Source organism: Phocoena phocoena, chromosome 2, assembly GCF_963924675.1.
Source record: "Phocoena phocoena chromosome 2, mPhoPho1.1, whole genome shotgun sequence".
NCBI classification, from domain to species: domain Eukaryota; kingdom Metazoa; phylum Chordata; class Mammalia; order Artiodactyla; family Phocoenidae; genus Phocoena; species Phocoena phocoena.
In genome coordinates this window covers 73989244-74008404 of record NC_089220.1, presented here as the reverse complement: position 1 = coordinate 74008404, position 19161 = coordinate 73989244, and the positions used below count along the sequence as shown (strand labels likewise).

Here is a 19161-nt window from a genome sequence, read left to right as displayed (position 1 = left end):
CAGCAACAAAGACCCCACATAGCCAAAAAAAAAAGTGTATCTGTTCATGTCCCTTTCCTACTTAACAGCCTTCAATGTCTTCTCACTGTCAAGGTAAATACTAATTTTCTAGATATCTCAAACGTGACCCTGTGCTCTCTGCAGCTCCACCTCACATCTCTCCCCAAACTCTCTGCGCTCCAGTCACACTGACGTTCTTTCAGGTTTTCCAGTGCCACGGGTCCCTTGCATTAAGCTGGTCTTTACACCTAGAAGGCTTCTCCTCCCCCTACTCAGAGTGTGATTTACAGACTACCAGCAGCTGTGTAACCTGGGAGCTTGTTAGAAATGCAGAATCGCAGCCCTTTGAGTCATAATCTGTATTTTAACCAGATCCCTAGGTGTATGTACATTAAAGTTTGAGATACACTTCTCTAAGAGACTTGATATCTAATAGGTACTTTATTCTCTAATTCCAGGGAAGGGTTGAAAAGGCATGTCCTATCAGTCTCAGCCGGGAAATCCATTCTCTCTTGTCTCCACTGAACCACACTTTTAATTTGCCTCCTCTGTTCAGAAATTTTCTAAATATGGGAAACTATTCTAATGCAGTAAGCAACCTCACACCACTTTCCCTCCCCCAACTCATTTGAGCATCTCTTCGGGATTTACTTTTGGTGCTGTCACAGCCAACATTCCTTGGGGGTTTGTTTGTGTCCTCGTGTCTGTCCTGGAATTATAATCCCTTTAACTTTCTGTGGTGCTGGGCTGTTTACATGCATTGTCTTGTTAGGGACTCACAATAAGCCTGCGAGACCATTATGTTCATCCTCATATTAAAGATGAAACCAGGACTTGGAGGGACTGACGGGATTTACCTGCAGACATATAGGTACATGGAAACTTGCACAGAGACTTCTGACTCTAATTCCGGGCTGATCTCTTGAAATTCTTTCTGGAAGGTGATGGAGGATGGCCCCTGTTACAAGTCTTCAACACCTGGGGTAAATTTTGGTGGCCTCAGAATCTGAAAATGAGTTTCCTTTTGAGAGTGAAATGAGAACAAAGAACCCAAAATGGAGGAGGCAAATGCATGGGGAAAGGGGCCAAGGGACTAAGAGTGTGATTGAATTTTGGGGTGCCTCCAACGCAGTCACTGTGCCAGAGTAGCATCTTGGGAAAGCAGAACTGAAGCAATGGATCTGTGGCTTGGACTACTTCCCTTGTGGTAAATGGCTGGAGTGATCCCCTATCTAAGCCATGGCCCATTAATTTCACCAAAGCCCCGTGGACTATGGACTTCCAACGCATTAAATTCACTGGCCCCTCAGCTCCTCTAAAAGATGGTGTGTCCAGAAGGACAGTCAGGAAGCCTGGAAAGGGGAGTTTAAGGGGCTAGACCTTCTTGGGTTAACTGAAGGGAGAGGGCGCCCAGGCCAGCAGCACGACAGCTGGGGTGACCTCTCCAGCATGGCACCATGAAGGCTCTCTTGTGGCCACCCTCTCCACATGTGCACCTCTCTAATGACATCACTTGACATTGGTCTTGGAGGTCTTGGAGGAGAGGCCTTGGTCACAAATCAGGGCCTGCCTTCCTGGTATGCGGCGTCGCAGACTCTTCTCGGTTCTCTCATCCTCCGAGTCTCAGCACAGAGACCACCTCACCTCCCCAACAATTCTGTCTAAAGTCTCCAGTGGCCTCTCTCCTCATCTACGTGGTCTGGCATATCACCCTGTTTATTTCCATTACCAGCAACTGTAAACTTTGTGGCAGGTTTCTTTCTTTACTTACTTCTTTTAGCTGACTCGTTTATATTCAGCCCACCCCCATGATATACCTTCAGAACAGCGCCTGGCACATCACATGGGAGCGGAGAACCTGCCAGATGAATAGTTGTTGAAGAAACAGCAAAATTTTCCCCAAAACCCTAAGGGCAGCCTGCCCACAGCATGCGTCTCATCGTTTTGGCCAAGGGTGCCAGGCCCACTCCCCAGGCTCCCAAGAAGCAGAGTCAGGGAACCAGACAGCCTGGTTTATTGAGATGCACCAGCGCCCAAGGCCCAGCTCTCCTGCCTCCTGTGGGGAGGAGCCCTCTGGCCTCTCCCAGGCCTTCCCATTCTGGGTGGCCAACGTCCTGCCCTCACTCTCAGCTAACAGTGAGGCACTGATGTTCTAGAGCCAAGACACAGGACAGGAAAGGGGCTCCGGGTGGCCCCTTCCCCCAGAATCTGAAAATGATTCAGGTTTCAGCTACCTGAACCTCTGTGGGGCTGAAATCCCAGAGGCAGGCGGCCACGCGGTGCCCAAGAACCTCTGCGTCAGGCTGAGGGAGGAGGAAGGTCCAGTTCCTCCTTGCCCTGGAGGGCCTGGCGCCTGCCCCTGACAAAGCAGGGAATAATATTAAATATAAATAACTTATACAAAATGGCTCGTACAAAAAGCTGCGGGGTAGGGAAGGAGGTGCCTCCGTGAGAGGCTGAGATGACTGGAAGAGGCAGGGAGGGGGAGAGATGCCTCCACCTCTCCTAGTCCCTAAAAGAGAGCCCTCCAGCTGCCCAAGGCCTTGAGGGGGCTCTGGCAGGCAGGCGAGGGCAGAGCAGGGCCAAGGGGCTCAGCGAGCCAGGCTGGTGAGCAGGGTGGTAAATTGCAGGGCCCGCCCTGCCAGCTCCGCCACACACTGCACCATCTCTTGGGCCGCAGGGCCGGATGGGTAGCCCAGGGCGGCCCCCTTGACGGCCAGCACCGTGGCCCGCAATGCCTGGCCCAGCGCTGTGCCTGCAGCTCCGACCTGTGCTCGCAGAGGGGTGGAGGCTGCCAGGCGGCCCAGGGTGTCCCCAACAAACACCAGGCGGTGAGCAGCCACCAGCACCTGCTTGCCGTGGGGCACGAAGAGGCGCGGGGGCTGGTTGGCCCGGGTGCTGGACATCAGGGCCGCCACGGCTGCCTGCAGTGTTGAGTAGTGGCCCTGGCACTGCCCGGCGTAGAAGTGCAGGAGCTGTAGATCTCCGGCGGGAAGAACCAGTGGCTCCCCTGGGGACGGGGCCTCCTGCGGGCAAGAAGAGTGGTCAGTGGGATTGCTCTCACTACTGCCACTTTTGTCTTCATTTCCTTTCTCCTTCCCTCCCTTTGTTCCTCATTCCTTCCTTTCTCCCTGAGCTCAATTCCTTTAGATCATACCTCTGCCCATCAGACAATTTAGATTCTCATAGCGAGTGGCAGGAAGGTACCCAGAATTGATGTCAGATAAATCTGGATACAAACAACCTCAAAAACAAGTCTCTGAACTTCATTGTTTCCTTGTCTCTAAAATGGGGAGCCTAGGACTGCACTGTCCGGTGTAAACGTAAGGCGAACCACCCATGTAATTTCAAATTTTCTAGTAGCCACATTAAGAAAAGTCCAAAGAAATTGGTACATATTTTCTAACTCCATATATTAAAAATGTTGTAATTTCAACACTGTAATCAATACGAAAATTGTTGAGATTGTTTTTCATACTAAGTCTGCAAAATCTGGTGTGCACTTTTCATTTACAGTACACTTCAGTTTGGACCGGTCACATTTGGAGGGATCGGTAGCCGCATGTGGCTGGTGGCTACCAGACTGGAGAGTGCAGCGCTCGTCTCTGCCTCCTAAGGCTGCGGTGAAGATTAGCTGATACGATGTACAGAAAGGGCTGAGAACAGAGCATTGCACACTGTAAGCACTATGTGAGTGCTAACTACGGCTGCGATCAGTGCTGAGCACAGGGTGTGGCGCTTGGTACAAACCTGACAAATGGTAGCTATTGTGATTGGGACCATTCTAGATCAGGTCAAGGAGACCATCTCACTTTCCCGAGGCCCAGAGAGATTAACTGGCGGCTTCAGAGCCCCCGGCTTCTTAGTGGTGGAGCTGGGATTAGGAGCCAGGTCTCTTAGGAACCCAGGAATTCACAGTTGGAAGGGGCCTCAGAAGTCACCCGGCCCAGCAACTCTTCTGCTCCCCTGACTGCTCGCTTTTCTGACTCTTCTCCAACACATTCTTTCCGAATCCCTGATATCTTTTTTTTTTTTTGTGGTACGCGGGCCTCTCACTGTTGTGGCCTCTCCCGTTGCGGAGCACAGGCTCCGGACGCGCAGGCTCAGCGGCCATGGCTCACGGGCACAGCCGCTCCGCGGCATGTGGGATCTTCCCGGACCGGGGCACGAACCCGTGTCCCCTGCATCGGCAGGCGGACTCTCAACCACTGCGCCACCAGGGAAGCCCCCTGATATCCTTTTCTAAGTTCCAGCTCCTTCCTGAATTCTAACTCCTCTCTACTCCAACTGTCCCATTTCACTGAACTCTTACTCCCATCCTAAATCGATTTCCCTTGATGCTCGAGTTGAGAACAGCCCTTCCTCCAAGTTCCTGCTCCTCCCTGCCCCTAGTGCCCCTTCTCTAGCACCACCCCCATGGGGTTACCTGCTGCTCTGGTGGCCCCCTCTCCAGCAGTTCAGGATCCCCTGGGGAGGCCTTATCCCGGGGCCTGGCTCCCTGAGCTTTATCCATGCCCTGCAGTGGGGGAGAGGGTCTCAGTGCAGGGGTGGGGGAGCAGGCTGGGGTCTAGCCTCCGTGGTCTTCCTGCACCTCCCCACTCCCACGTCCTCCCGAAGGTCTCTCCTGCCATCAGATCTGCAACCCTTTGACTCTAGGTCCGGGAGAGCTCTGGTGGCAGGTCAGAGGTCTCAGAGACCCCAGGCTGGGTTTAGGGGGAGGAATGTGGCACCGATACAAGTGATGTGGCCAAGTACTGGGGCCCAGGCCATAGGGTACAGGGCCATGGATGCGGAAGAAGGGAAGGGAGGAAGCGGGGGTCTGCATCTGGGGCCTTAGCCCTCCTTGCTGGCTCTCCTGGAGCCATTTCTGGTGGGGCTGGCTGGAGGCGAGCTCACCTTCAGGTGGACGTAGTCATACTCCTCGGCCATCGGGATGCCCTCATACTCATTGTGGTGTCCTTCTTGATGGTCCTCCACCTCCCCGATCTCTGGATCCCCCTCGACCTTGGGGCCCCCGTAGCCCGGCAGGCGGGGTGGGGGTGGGGGCAGAGGCCGGTCCTGGATGCTGCCCTTCCGGCCTGGAGCAGGAGAGGGAGCCGGGGAAGGGCTGGGGGCCTCCGGGACAGGCAGGGCCGGCAGAGGGCGGCGGGACAGGCTCTCAGCTGAGGGCAAGCGGGGCCTGTGTGCGGGTGGGGGGCTTCTGGCCAGAAGCAGGGCCAGGGCGTCCAGGTCATTGGAAGCCGAGGCTGCCAGGGGCTCTGGAGAAGGGGATGTCTCCGGCCCCAGCAGGGGGACGTCGTAGATGCCCTCGTCAGTGCCCCCGCTTTCCCCGTCTGCCAGCAGTTCCTCCGGTGCTTCATACAGATTGAGCAGGGCGGATGCTCGTTTCAGGTTGGAGGGGGCAGCGTAGAGGGGGGGCCCTGGCTCTCGGCCCCCCTCCCAGTCCAGATCTGGCTCCAGGTCTGACTGTGGCTTTGGGGCCAGAGGCACGTCATAGGGAGCTTCATCTTCTCCAAGGGACTGGGGGACAACCCAGGCCAGAGGGCGGGAGAAGGAGGCCGGGGAGTCATAGGGGCCATTGGAGGGAACTCGGAGGGCAGTGGGGGGTACGTCATAGACCTGGAGAGGAAGCAGCTGGTTACTCTCAGTCTCAGCAGTGGGCCCCCGTTCTGCTAACCCCTAGCCCCGAGAGCCATCTGTTCCCTGCCCAACATACACACAAACCTCTAGCCCTCACCTCCAGGGCATCTCCAGGGGCAGCCTGTTGGGTCCCACTGCCTCTGGGGACCTTGTAGATGGGATCAGGGGAGGGCGGACAGGGTGCAGCCAGAGGTCCCGAGGTAGGACAGGGCCGAGCTGGGGGTGGCACCACATACACCTGGGGGATCAACACAGGCGGGTGGGTCAGGTGGTGTGGGGACCAGGGGATCAGATAATGTGTGCCCGGGAGGAGGTTAGACATCTTCCAACCCCCTCCCTGTACCAGTGGGGAAAGAGCCCAGAAAGGGTCGGCCACCAGGATTAGTACAGCAGAGTCGGTGCAGAGCTGCCGTCTCAGGGCTCTCCCTCCTCCACGTGCAGGCACCGGCGGACGGGAATGTCCTGGCTTGGGGTTTTGGGGGGCTCCTGCTCTCACCTCCTGGTCCTCATTGCTGTGCTCTGGGGCTGGATGTGGTGAGCCTGGCTGGGCTGGCGGCACCTGGGAGAGGCCAGGCTTGGGTGCCGGGCCATTGGGAAGGAGCTTCACTCTGTTGGCAGGCACAATGCCCTGCTGGCCGTGCAGGGAGCAGAGGCACCAGCCGTCCAGCCCACCAGCGCCTTCCCTCTGCAGCACCCGTAGAACGTCCCCTCGGCGGAAGGACAGTTCCTGGGGGGACTCGGCGGTGTTGTCGTACAGTGCCCGGGCCAGCTGGGCCTGATGGGTGAGGTGGGAGTAGGGAGAGGGCTCTTCACACACATATCAGGTCATGTCACCCCCTGCTCAAAAAATAGAGCTCCCCACTTCCCTCAAGCTAAAAATCTGACCTCCTGACTCAGCCCTGCCTGTCTCCAGCTTCATCCCTTGCATTCTCCCTCTCTATTCCTTGATCTAGACAAGCTCTTTCCCACCTCAGGGCCTTTGCAGTCCCTTTACCTGTCCCCTGACTATTCATTTGACTGGCCCTTTTTCATCCTTCAGTTCTTCTTAAATGTCTTCTTCTCACTCTTCTCCCCACCCCATTCTGTGTCTGTCTCCACCCATTGTTTCCTTCACAGTACTTTATACTATTTGTCTATTTACTTTAAAAAATCAATTTCTTCCCTTGTACTGTCAGCCCTGTGAGAAAAGGGATTTCTATATTCCTAGCCTCTGCAATAGGCCTAACCTGGAATCAGTCCTCCATGAACATATGTTGAATGAATTACATGAGGAAGTCCTGAAAAGGTCTCCCATAGGATCTCCTTTACCTTCCGTTTCCCAGTTAGCATCCCCTATAAGCAGGTTAGATTAAGCAGCTCCAGAAACCCCGTATTCTGAGAAGGAGTGGCAGAAGCCCAGCCCAGACACAGCCTCGACATAATAAGGAAGAAAACAGAAACCAAAGCAATTGTTTTGTTCTCAGTCTGAGCAAGTAAGGCTCTACCAGCAGAGGCTGAGGTTATCATGGAGAAAAGTGTATACGCTCGTGTGTGTTTGTGTGTGTGTGTGTGTGTGTGTGTGTGTGTGTGTGTGTGTATGCAAGGGGGCTGGTGGACCAACCAAGAGCAAACATTTATCAGCCTGTTTCCAGTCCTGTCTGGTGGGGACATCTAAGCTTTTTCCTTTGAGAGCTACAGGCTCAGGTAAGCCACAGACATCAAGTGCAAATTATATAGCCAGACACTGAGCGAGTGTTTGCACTAATCATCTCATCTCATTTAATCCTCACAACAACCTGATGAGGGAGGAGCCATCATTATCCCCATTTGGAAAGGAAATTGGAACAGAGAGGTTGGTACTTTGCCCAACGACATACAGCTGGTGCAGCATGATTTGGACTCCAGGCTGTGGGATTCCAGAGCCTCTCACTCACTCCTCTGCTGCCTCTTCACAACCATAAGCATAAGGATCTACTTTTTGGGAGTTCCCTGGTGGCCTAGTGGTTAGGATTCCAGGCTTTCACTGCCGTGGCCCAGGTTCAATCCCTGGTCACAGAACTGAGATCCCACAAGCTGTGCAGCGCACCCCCCCCCCCCCCAAAAAAAAGCATCCACTTTTTTCTTCTTATATAAGTAACAGTAGTTAAGTCAAGAGGGCCCATGACATATATCCGGACAAAACTATAATTCAGAAAGAAACACACACCCCTAAGTTCACAGCAGCCAAGACATGGAAACAACATAGATGTCCGTTGACAGATGAATGGATAAAGAAGATGTGGTACATATATACAATGGAATATTACCCACCCATAAAAAAGAATGAAATAATGCCATTTACACCAACGTGGATGCAACTAGAGATTATCATACTAAGTGAAGTAAGTCAGAAAGAGAAAGACAAACGCCATATGATATCACTTATATGTGGAATCTAAAGTATGGCACAAATGAACCTATCTATGAAACAGAAACAGAATCATGGACATAGAGAACATACTGGTGGTTGCCAAGGGGGAGGGGACTGGGGGAGGGATGGAGTGGGAGGTTGGGGTTAGCAGATGTGAGCTATTATATATAGAAGGGATAAACAACAGTGTCCTACGGTATAGCACAGAGAACTATATTCAATATCCTATGATAAACCATAGTGGAAAAGAATATAAAAAAGGATGTACATGTATATGTATAACTGAATCACTTTGCCGTACAGCAGTAACACAACATTGTAAATCAACTATACTTCAATCAAAAAAAAAAAAAAAAAGGGACTTCCCTGGTGGCGCAGTAGTTAAGAATCCACCTGCTAATGCAAGGGGCACGGGTGTGAGCCCTGGTCCACGAAGATCCCACATGACGCGGAGCAACTAAGCCCGTGGGCCACAACTACTGCGTGCTGCAACTACTGAAGCCCACACGCCTAGAGCCCACGCTCCGCAACAAGAGAAGCCACTGTAATAAGAAGCCCGCTTACCACAACCAAAAGTAGTCCCCGTTCGCCGCAACTAGAGAAAGCCTGTGCGCAGGAACGAAGACCCAAGACGGCCAAAAATAAAACAGAATTAAATAGGGCTTCCCTGGTGGCACAGTGGTTGAGAGTCCGCCTGCCGATGCAGGGGACATGGGTTTGTGCCCCGGTCCGGGAAGACCCCACATGCCGCGGAGCGGCTGTGCCCGTGAGCCATGGCCGCTGAGCCTGCGCGTCCGGAGCCTGTGCTCCGCAACGGGAGAGGCCACAACAGTGAGGGGCCCGCGTACCGCAAAAAAAACAAAACAAAACAGAATTAAATAATAAAAATTAAAAAATAAAATAAAAAGATAACAACAACAAAAAGACCTAAAAAACAAAACAAAAAGAGGACCCATGGCTCAAACATGACTCAAGTTCATAGGAAGTCTTCATGATGCCCAAGTTCCCTTTGCTAGTCTCTCTTCACTGGGCTCTGGTTCCACCAAGTTATTTGGTAGAATCAAGCTTAAGCCACTCACAATGTCAAAATATATTCCGCTTCAGTTATGTTTCCTAAGTGACCCGAGCCTGCTGGCAGGATCCCAGGCAGTGGTAGAAAGCAGGTAGTTAGGCATTACTGAACAGGTAATCCACGTGGGCTGGCTAACTCAGTGAAACATCTCAAGCTCAAGATCTCTTGCAGGCTGCATTTGGCCACCAGGCCCTGGGGGAAGGGTGTCTGGCTCAGCCAGCATGAGTGCATGTTCCCCGTGGCCTGGCCGGTGTTTCCCTCAGGTGGAGAGGTAGTCCAGCCCTTTATGGCTGGGTGATTTTAACAATAAGCTGACTTCTCTTGCCTGATTCCAAATGATCAAACCCTCTTCTGATTATATTTTGGCTTCTAAAGGATGTTGTCCCACAGAAAGCCAATACGCTAGCCAGATGACACAAATTCCTGGTTAGCCTGGCCTTTTCCTTTCTAACTGTAAATTAAGAAATTGGCGTTTTGGATCTAGCCAGGGGGTTAAAAGCACGGTTTCTGAGGCAGACAGACCTGAGTTTGAGTCCTGGCTCTGCCACTTTCGAGCTGGGTGACTTTAGGCAGTTTGTTTAACCTCTCCAAGCTTCCGTTTCCTCCTTTATAGAATTCCATATCCACAGCTGAATATCCACTTTCAGATAATAACAGTACCAGCCTCACAGGGCTGTTGTGAGGAGTGGGCGAGATAATGCATCAAAGAACCAGGACAAACCCAGACAAAGCTCAGGGCCAGCTTAGGGCCAGTAAATACTCAATAAATATTAGCTGTTATTAGGATCCTGTGAGCTTCATAAGCATAAATACCAACACCCCTCGCTCCCCCAGGCAGAAGAAAGATCTACCTCCTGGGACTACAAAGTTGACCAGCTGACCAGCTGGCTCCTGAGAAGGCATCTTCATGTCAGAGTACCCCACTAGGTTCAGGACCTCCCCCTCTTCTGGCTCCGAACTAGGGTCTGCTCACCATCATACAGATTGAGGAGCTAAGAGGAGTTTGGTCTGAGAAGGAATGAAAATCTAACTCATCCTCGGGGGGTGTGGGAGGACGTCAGAAGCCATGCTTCTCTTCCCAGCCTCACAATCCTCCTTCCGCAGGATGCCCGTTCAGAAGGGGCCAGAAAGCAGGTGGCAGCCTCGCTTTCCCTGGGAATCCTAAGGCCTAGGGAAGGGTGGAAAGGGGACAGAGTTGCTTGGATTCAGACTACAGGCAGTAGAGGACAGAAAGCAGGGGCGGGGCTGTGAAGAGTTCCTCCCTGTGTCAGGTTTGAATTCTGTCCAATGGGACCAAACCTCTGGGCCTTGCAATTGCGGGAACCCAGGCCAGAGTCCCTGATAGACTGATTGATGATGGGTGTGGCCACCCCAGCTCTACCCCCTCCTCAGGGGCCCAGCTGACTTGTGAGGGAGTGGCTGTCTTAAAGGGGGGTGGCCGTGGGCTACACGCTCACTGGGAGGCCTCCTCCCCACTGGCCCATCATGCCAGCTGTCTCCTCCCTTTGTCCCCAGTCCTAGGAAAGTGGCCAGAGGCTGGCTGACATCACCTCCCCTCCTCCCTCTATTTTCTCTTGCTCCCTGCCCTATCTCCCTCTTTTACTTTATTTCCCACCTTTCTGCCATCCCTCCTCTAGAGAAGGGCCCCCTTGGGCCCTTCGCCCTCTCCTATTTCCCTGAAGCCACCTCTGTTCTTTCAGCCCCCTCCCAACCTTTTACTAGCCTCCCAATCACAAGCCCCTGCCAACATCCAGTGGCCATCTGTTCCCGCCCATAAGGACAGATAGGACTCAGGCTTGCCCCCTCCCCTCCTTCCAGGAGCAGCCTCTGGAAAGAAAAAGGGGAGAATGGGGAGCGGGAGGAGAGAAGGGGGAGGCCAGATCCAGTAGGAGCTAGGGATGAGGAGTGAGAGGGGGAAAGGGAAACAAAAGTGCCAGAAGGGGGACACAGTCTCCCAAAGAAGCAAGGGACCAAGGAGTGAGACAAAGAGAAGGCAGAAATAAAAGTGACAGCAGTGCAGGACAGGCTGTGGACGTCTCTGCCCGGCAGCCTCCTCTCTCTGGTGGACTCACCGACGTGGCTATGGCCATGGCCTTGGCCTTCCGCGCGGCCAGCTCCAGGCCAGGCTCGGTTTCGCTGACTTCAGCAGCGGCTGCCCCGCACCATGGAGGCGGCCCCCTGCTGCGGCGCCTGAGTCGTGGCCTCCGCAGAGGTTGGAGGAGGAGAAAGAAAACCCACGAAACTCCCCAAATGGGAGGCAGCTTGGCCGGGCAGGAGGAGGAGCGGGGCGGGCCGGGGCGTCGCTGCGGGACCTCATCCAAGGGCGCGCGCTCTGCCCCGTCCCCGCGGCCTCCCGGGGGCTGCCGGGTGGACCAGGCCCCCGGAGCTGCCTGTCCTAGGCCGAGGGGGCACCCCGGATCCGCACGGGCCCAAAGCTCCCTTCCAGTGCCAGGGCGGGCGAGGAGGCGGGAGCTGGGGCTGCGCTCGACGCCTCTCCGGGCCGCTCAGGACGGCCCCGAGGGCAGGGAGAAGCCGCCGGGGCGGTCGGGCTGGACGAGCGAGTTTAGGGGCCAAGCCTCCCCACCCGGCTGCCGCGCCGGAGAGCGGTGCTCCCGAGGCTGAGGGGCGTCGGGGGCTCTGCGGCAGCCCCGCTGCGAGGGAGGGGTGGGGGGGCAGTGAAAACTGAGACGTTCGTCCCTCTTCAAACTCGCCCGACTTGGCGAACCGAGGCCAGGCTGGCGCCGAATGTCTCGCAGAGCGCGGCGTCTGGGCTGGGCGGCGCGAGTGGTTGCCTTCTGCCCAGACTCTCGCAGCCCCGGCGAGGAAGCGGGTTCCCAAACACGCACACTAGCTCGCAGCGCGCCTGGGGGTCTGGGGGCGCCGCGACGACGCCTCGCTACCCGCACGCGGGCCCGGCTCGAAGGGGTGGGACGGCGTTCCCCACACGCCCCCCTCCAGCCCTAGACGCCGGCGCTCCCGCTCCCACCCTCGGCCCCCGGCCCTCGGCGCTGGCTCCGCCGTCCCGCTTACACGCACCCTTGGCGGGCCCTCTCCGCGCGCCCCAGGGCTCGGGGCAGCCCGGGTGTCTCTGGAAGCCGAGAGAAAGGCCACAAAGCAAAAGAAGGAGCAAAGAGAAGGCGAAGGAGGAGCAGAGGCCAGGGCCCTGCGGACTCGCCTGGAGGTGGGGCTGGGGGGGGGGGGGGGACACTGAGAGCGCTGGGAAGGCTCCGGGGGTCGCGCGCGGCCTTCAGGCTCACCCCCCGCTCGCGGCTCGCGTCTCCCCTCCCCTCCCCTTCCCGGGCTCCCGGCGCCCTTTCTGTGCAGCTCCTTTCTCCTCCCCTCGGGCCCTCTCCGCTCCGGCGCGGGGCTCAGTCCCGGGGATTAAGAGAAAGGAGGGAGGGGAAAAGGGAGGGGAAGGGAAGGGGAGGAGGAGAAAGAAGGACGATCCCTCCAAAGGCGGGTGTTGAGTTTCAGCTCAGGACCCTCGGGCCAAATTGCACGCCCCCTCCCGGCTCGTCTTCCCCGTCGGCTGCAGCCCGGCGTCGCGGCGAACCTCCAGGTGGTCTGGTTCGCTCCCTCCCGGGAGCTTTCCTCTCCCCGTCACGCCCCCGATCTCCCCCGCCAGCCCCGCGCCTCTCTGCATCCCTTTCATTAGCCCCACATCTGTCTTTCCCTTGGGAGGGAGCACGCTCCTTCCGCCTTTCTGGGGTCCTCCGCGGAGCCTGTCTACTCCCTTGGCAGGGCCTCCGCAGGGGTCTGGGGCTGGACACGGATTCTAGCCCAGGCGAGAAAACGTGATGCCTGAGCATCTGGTCCCGGAGCCGCGGGCAGGCCGGTTGTGCCGCCTCTTAATGCTTCTCTGCCAGTCTAGACCTGTCCGCTGCCTCACTCTGGCTCGCTCTTGAGGAGCAAAAGTGGGGACTTCGGGCACAAAAGGGCAGGACACTTTCAGAGGAAATGGGATTGCCCCCAAGCTTCGGCTGGAAGGACGCGGCTCGGGTCCCCCGCACCTCTCCGGCCCAGTTACTGCTCCTTCGCGTGCGCTGCCTCCCTCCAGTTGCCCGCCCCCTCCCCGCCCACCCCGCGTTCGTCCTTTGGGAAAGAACACATCGAGGCCTCTCAGAGGCTCCAGAGAAGCCTTCCTTCTTCCGTTTTTGAGGTTCCTGGAATTTAAAAAGTTAGATGCCAAACTGGATTGAAAAACTGTAGCATGTTTTCAATATTTACATTTAACACATTAACACTTCAAACACATAGACAATGGCTCTATGTATGTATAGCGTCATTTGGAGATAACATCAGAAGTCTAATTTAAGGCCCTTTGTGAACCTGAGGCCGGGGATACAGAGAGGCTCCCCCCTCCCCTCCCATCCCATCCCCCTCCACCTTCGCATTCCACAGGCCCACTCTTCCAGGCATTTGCCAGCAGGGGAGGGGGAAGCACCTGACCCAGCTCCTTCCTCTCCCTGTTGCTTGGGCACCTGTGAACAAACTCAGACTCCTTTAGGATGGGAGAGGAACTTTAACATTTCCAGATGCATCTCAAGGGAGAGTTCCCCCATTCCAGTTCCAGCCTGGTCCAACTTCTCCCAGACCCCAGCCCTGGTGGGGGGGGTGCTGGCTGCCTGGAACACAGATATTCAGCTTCTGGGGAGTGACTTGGTATATGATCTCTGCCCAGGGGACCGCCAAGACAAATTGGGGCTCAAGATGGAGGTGGGCAGGAAACGCTGTTCCAGAGATGAGTGCCCTGATTGGCACAGGGGAAACAGATGGAGGCCGGAAAAGACTAAGCAGGAAGGAAGTGCTGGGACCTGGCAAAATGGTGGTTTGGGAGGAGGGCAGTGAGCCTCACTGCCCTCATTGTAGCTGAGCGCCTAGCTAGTGCCTGGAACTAGGTGAGGGGGTTAGAGTGCACACCTGCAGAACACAAGTCTGTGCTTCTGGATTGCCCAGGCAGGAAATGGAGCCGGTCAGACTTGGGAGTGAATCCTGGTTTGTCAGCTCTGTGACCTTGGTCAAGCTCTGGAACATCTCTGAAGTTCAGTTCCTCATCTGGAACAGTGGCTTTGGTGAGGAGTAAATATACGTAAAGTGCGTAGCACAATGGCCTTTCCTCTTCACCTTGGCTCCCCACAACTCCCCCTGCGCCCCCAGCTTGTACCTTCATGAAAGTTCAAAGTGCTTCTTTGTTGAGGGCAGGAGGAACCTTCTTCCTGTCCTTATGCCTCATCTCCGCCCTCTCCTTCGCAAACTGAGGTTTCAGGTGATTCTAACTTGGTCAGGGAGAGTTCTGGGCTCCAGGTTAGGTTGGAGAAAACCCAGGCTGGGTGGTAGGCTAAGACCCTGGGTGGGCGGCAGCCTCAGGCAGGGGGGCCCTCAGCTTCGGGGCTTGCGTTTGCCACTACTCAGGGGGTAGAAAGGCAGGAACCCCTCCATCAGGCTTTCTGGGTCCCAGTCTTCTCTCCCACTCTTGTCCTTTCCCAGCGGGGCCAATCAGCTGATCTCCTCCTCATCCCACCCCGTGACCTGTTCTACTCAGAACTTCTCGGGTGCTCATGGATTCTTCCGGTTCTCCTCTCTTTGGACCCCACGGCATCCAGATTGGCTGCATTCTAATCCTGGCTCCGACACTAGCCGACTCCAACCTTGGCAAGCTATGTGACCTCTGGGAGCCTCTGGTTCCTCGTCTGTCAAATGGGATAATAATGGAACAGAGGATTGAGAGAATCCTGAGAACTGGAATTCCCTGGTGGCGCAGTGGTTAAGAATCGGCCTGCCAGTGCAGGGGACACGGGTTCGAGCCCTGGTCGGAGAAGATCCCACATGCCACGGAGCAACTAAGCCCGTGCGCCACAACTACTGAAGCCCGTGCGCTTAGAGCCTGTGCTCCACAAGAGAAGCCACCGCAATGGGAAGCCAGCACACGGCAACAAAGAGTAGAAGCCCACGTGCAGCAACGAAGACCCAATGCAGCCAAAAATAAATAAATTAATTAATTTTTTAAAAAAAGATTCATTCATTAAAAAAGAAAAAAAAAGAAGAAGCCTGAGAACAGTGCCTGGTCCATGATGTGTAAATGTTGGCTCAAAGCAACTGTTACTATTGTTATCTGATGCCAGTTCTGTGGGGCAGCAGAATGTCAAGGACACGGAACTTGCCTTCAAGAAACCCACATCATGTATATCATGCTTGAATACAGTTGATACCTTCCCACTGAACCTGGCATAAAATCCAAATGCTCCGGACTTCCCTGGTGGTGCAGTGGTTAAGAACCTGCCTGCCAGTGGGTTCGAGCCCTGGTCCGGGAAGATCTCACATGCCGCAGAGCAACTAAGCCCGTGTGCCACAACTACTGAACCTGCGCTCTAGAGCCCACGAGCCACAACTACTGAGCCCATGCGCCACAATTACTGAAGCTCGTGCGCCTGGAGCCTGTGCTCCGCAACAAGAGAAGCCACTGCAATGAGAAGCCCATGCACCCCAACAAAAAGTAGCCCCTGCTCGCCGCAACCAGAGAAAGCCTGCACGCAGCAACGAAGACCCAATGCAGCCAAAAATAAAAAATATATATAAATTAAAAAACAAATGTTCCACCACAGGCTTTAAGATCCTATGTGAGCTGGTCCCTGCCCACCTCTTCACCTCATTTCATCCCACCCTTTCCCTTAACCTTTGTTTTCTACCCACACTGTCTGTTCTGTTTCTGAAACATGTCAAGCTCTTTCACCTCTAGGACTCTGCATGTCCTGTTCCCTCTGCCTGGACCACTCTTTCCCAAACTCTTTCCATCATCTTGTCAAATTCCACATCTTCAGAAAGGCCTTCCCTGGCTTTTTTTTTTTTTTTAAGATTTTTTTTGATGGGGACAACTTTTAAAGTCTTTATTGAATTTGTTACAATATTGCTTCTGTTTTATGTTTTGGTTTTTTGGCTGCGAGGCATGTGGGATCTTAGCCCCGACCAGGGATCAAACCTGCACCTCCTGCATTGGAAGGCGAAGTCTTAACTGCTGGACCACCAGGGAAGTTGCCTTCCCTGGCTTTTTAAAGTTAAGTTGCCCCTCCCTCCACCCACCCCCCACCTCCCAGTAATTCTCTATTTCTTTTTTTTTTTTTTTTTTTTTTTTTTTGCGGTACGCGGGCCTCTCACTGTTGTGGCCTCTCCCGTGGCGGAGCACAGGCTCCGGACGCGCAGGCTCAGCGGCCATGGCTCACGGGCCTAGCCGCTCTGCGGCATGTGGGATCTTCCCGGATCGGGGCACGAACCCGTGTCCCCTGCATCGGCAGGCGGACTCTCAACCACTGCGCCACCAGGGAAGCCCCAATTCTCTATTTCTTAACACACTTTCATTTTCTTCATAGCACTTATTATTATCAGAGATTATCTTGTTTCTTTATTTACCATGTGTCTCCTTCTAAAACGTAAGCTTCTTGAGGCAGGGACCTTATCTGGCTTGTCCTCCTCTGCATTCCTAGCATTTAGAATGGTGCCTGGCATATAATAAGTGCTCAATAAATATTTGGCAAATGGGCAAATGAACAGGCCAGCCATGACTGTAGGACAGAGTTAAGTAAGCCAAAGGCCCACCATGGGGGAGGCACCAGGCCTGGGCTGGGGGAGGGAGTTGCTAGGCTTTTTGTCCTGTTCACTCTGATTCTCTGCGTGTCTCCCAGACCAGACTGGGTTCTCTTTGAAGGCAGGCTCCAGGCACCATGTAAGTAAAGATGATACTACAAATAATTAGCAACCGGTACCATCGTGGCATCCCCATCAGGACATGGGAGCCTGTTCTGGAGGCCTCCGTCTGGGCCAGGCGGTCTCCCTTTAGTTGCAGGATCACAGGGAGGTTGTAGTGTGGACGTGCTCCAGCCCTGAGGACAGTATCTTTTTACCAGCCGAGACACAAGTAATATTTCAGCATTTTAACCACCAATGCCCCTGCCTCACCTCAGGTGAGTGCAGATGAGCTTCAGTAGGCCCTGCGGAGCGCTGGTTTCAGCACTGTTGCAGGGGCTGCTAGGCTAGTTGGCACTTTTGTGGCCACCCAGGTTACCCCCAGCCCACCGCCCAAGCCGCACCAAACATGCACATTTCTACAAGAGAAGAGAGGCCCCTAGGCGAAGAGCTGATCAGAGGCAGGGGAAGGGTGAGAACTTGGGTGACTTTCTGAGGAAGGGCAGGACAGCCATCGCAGCGTTTTGCAAGCTTTCTTGGCCGAGGTGGGGTGCTTCCTGTCATATCCTCCCTGCTCTTTCCTGCTAGGGGCTGATCTCTACCCAGAGGCTCGGGGGTGGGACTCTCAGCTGGTCCCCCGTGGCTGCCAGGTCAGGCCCAGGCAGGTGAGGACACATGGGGAAGCACCCGTGATATTGGGTACTGGGTGAACTTTCCTTTGCTTCTGCCTCTACATTCTCCCCATTGCCACCCCCATCTCTCCACACCCCTAGTGATTCCCTGGAAGCTGAAATGACTCAGGGATTCTTAGTCACCCCAACAGGAGAACCCTCTGGAACATGTTTCTCATGGCAGGGAGTCATCCTGCGGAGACCCACAGCTGCTCCTGAGATAAGGGTGGAGACTGAGCAAATGGGAAGAGGTGAGTGGGGACACGTGGCTCAGAGCGCAAGTTCTGCATCAGGCCTGGTCAGGCAGGGGAGACTGCCCTTCAGGGGTTTCCTTAGAGAAGGTCCTGGTACAGAGGCAGGGGACACCCCAAAGGCCTCTCCTGGAGGAAATGTCCCACGTAACCAACGTGGGTCCTTCGCGGCATCAACAAGTGAAACAAGTAGCTTGGATCACTTCCGGCTCTTTCAAGCACGCTGTCCTGGATAGGGGCCAAGATCAAGAGGTCCGGGCCCGTGTCAGCCTCTGAGGTTCTGATTGGTCTGGGAGAGACCCAAGGGATCCAGCTCTTCTGGAAGGCCCCCTCAAAGCCTTTTCTGCGGTTGGGGGTTGCTCAGGGACACCAAAAGCCACCCTGGGGTCCACGTGCCAGACCTAAGGCTGGGGAAGGGGAAGCTGGAGCCGCGGATCCCAGCCAGCAGGGCTGAATGCCTGAGCGGGAAGGAATGCCCTGTGGCCTGGGGCAGGGTCAGGTGAGACCCTTACAGGGGGCCTTCCCTTCCATCTGCAACCAACCAGGGGTCAGTGCAGTGTGGCATCTCCATGCCAGGAGCTTAGCTTTGGAGTTGATCAGGGCTGGGGTGGGAAGCGAGCCTTGCTTCTTGCTAACGGTGTGACCTAGGTAAGGTTACTCAATTTCTTTGGGTCTCAGTTCTTCATCTTAATATGGAGACAATAGTTTCCATCTCACAGATTTATTATAAGGGTGGAATGAGCTGATGCCTGTGCAGGGCTTGGCACCGTCCTGGCACACGATGCCCAGGAGCTGAGGGGCGGATGGAAGTGAGAGCGTGCCTGGGAGCACGGGGGCAGAAAGTGGGCCAGTGTGAGTGGGGTGATGTATTCCCGGCCTCAGTGCTCTTCCTAAGTGCCCCTGCTGTCTCGGCCACCACCTGTTTCCCCTAAGCCCTTACCCCACCTCTACTTCCAGGCCCCTGAAAACTCACCAGAGCAGCTTCTCCCACTTCAGAATGCCCCCCCCACCTCAGCACTCCTCTGCTTTGCCCTAAAGCATTCGAAGGATTCCTTCTCACTCTGCCATTTAAGTTATTCCTGGTTCCCTTTGTTTATTTCCTGAGTCCTTGGTTACCAGTGGAGTATTTTCTAAGGGAAAACACATGCAAATCAGGAAACATCATTCTAGAGACAATGTCTGGGTATGAGTGTGTTGGCGTGGGGTGGGGTGGCGTTGTGGGTGTGTAGAATGAAGGGGGTTGATGGACAAGGATGAAGAGAAAAAGGTGGGAGGGAAGGAGGCAGAGAGCCCCCAGATGGGGTGGCCCCTGGCTGACCTGAGTCTTTGGGGCCAGGCCCAGTTGGAGCCTTTCCAGGGCACACATACCCCCTCCTGGCCAACAGTGGTCCATGGAGCTGAGACTGAATGGGCTCACCCCCTGGCCTGAGAGTGGCAGCTCCCCCTGCCGTGGTCCTCGTG

At 55.0% G+C, this 19161-nt stretch overlaps 1 protein-coding gene across 1 annotated transcript; it reads right to left on the bottom strand.

Annotated features, from left to right (window-relative positions):
• Nucleotides 1-1998: 1998 nt before the first annotated feature.
• On the bottom strand, nt 1999-11296 carry EFS (embryonal Fyn-associated substrate). The gene is made up of 6 exons (XM_065872406.1): nt 11174-11296; nt 6137-6415; nt 5738-5878; nt 4897-5619; nt 4427-4516; nt 1999-3026 (listed from the first exon to the last, which is right to left on the bottom strand). Exons 1-6 carry the CDS (start codon nt 11189-11191, stop codon nt 2592-2594), a joined length of 1686 nt encoding a protein of 561 aa, XP_065728478.1. The 5' UTR covers nt 11192-11296; the 3' UTR covers nt 1999-2591.
• Nucleotides 11297-19161: the final 7865 nt, after the last annotated feature.

What these genes read in the sequence shown, in the direction of transcription:
- EFS (XM_065872406.1), bottom strand. An exon ending in ACAGCAATGAGGACCAGGAG is followed by an intron (nt 5,879 to 6,136) that starts GTGAGAGCAGGA and finishes TTGATCCCCCAG; the next exon opens with GTGTATGTGGTGCCACCCCC. An exon ending in ATGACTACGTCCACCTGAAG is followed by an intron (nt 4,517 to 4,896) that starts GTGAGCTCGCCT and finishes CCCCCACTGCAG; the next exon opens with GGCATGGATAAAGCTCAGGG.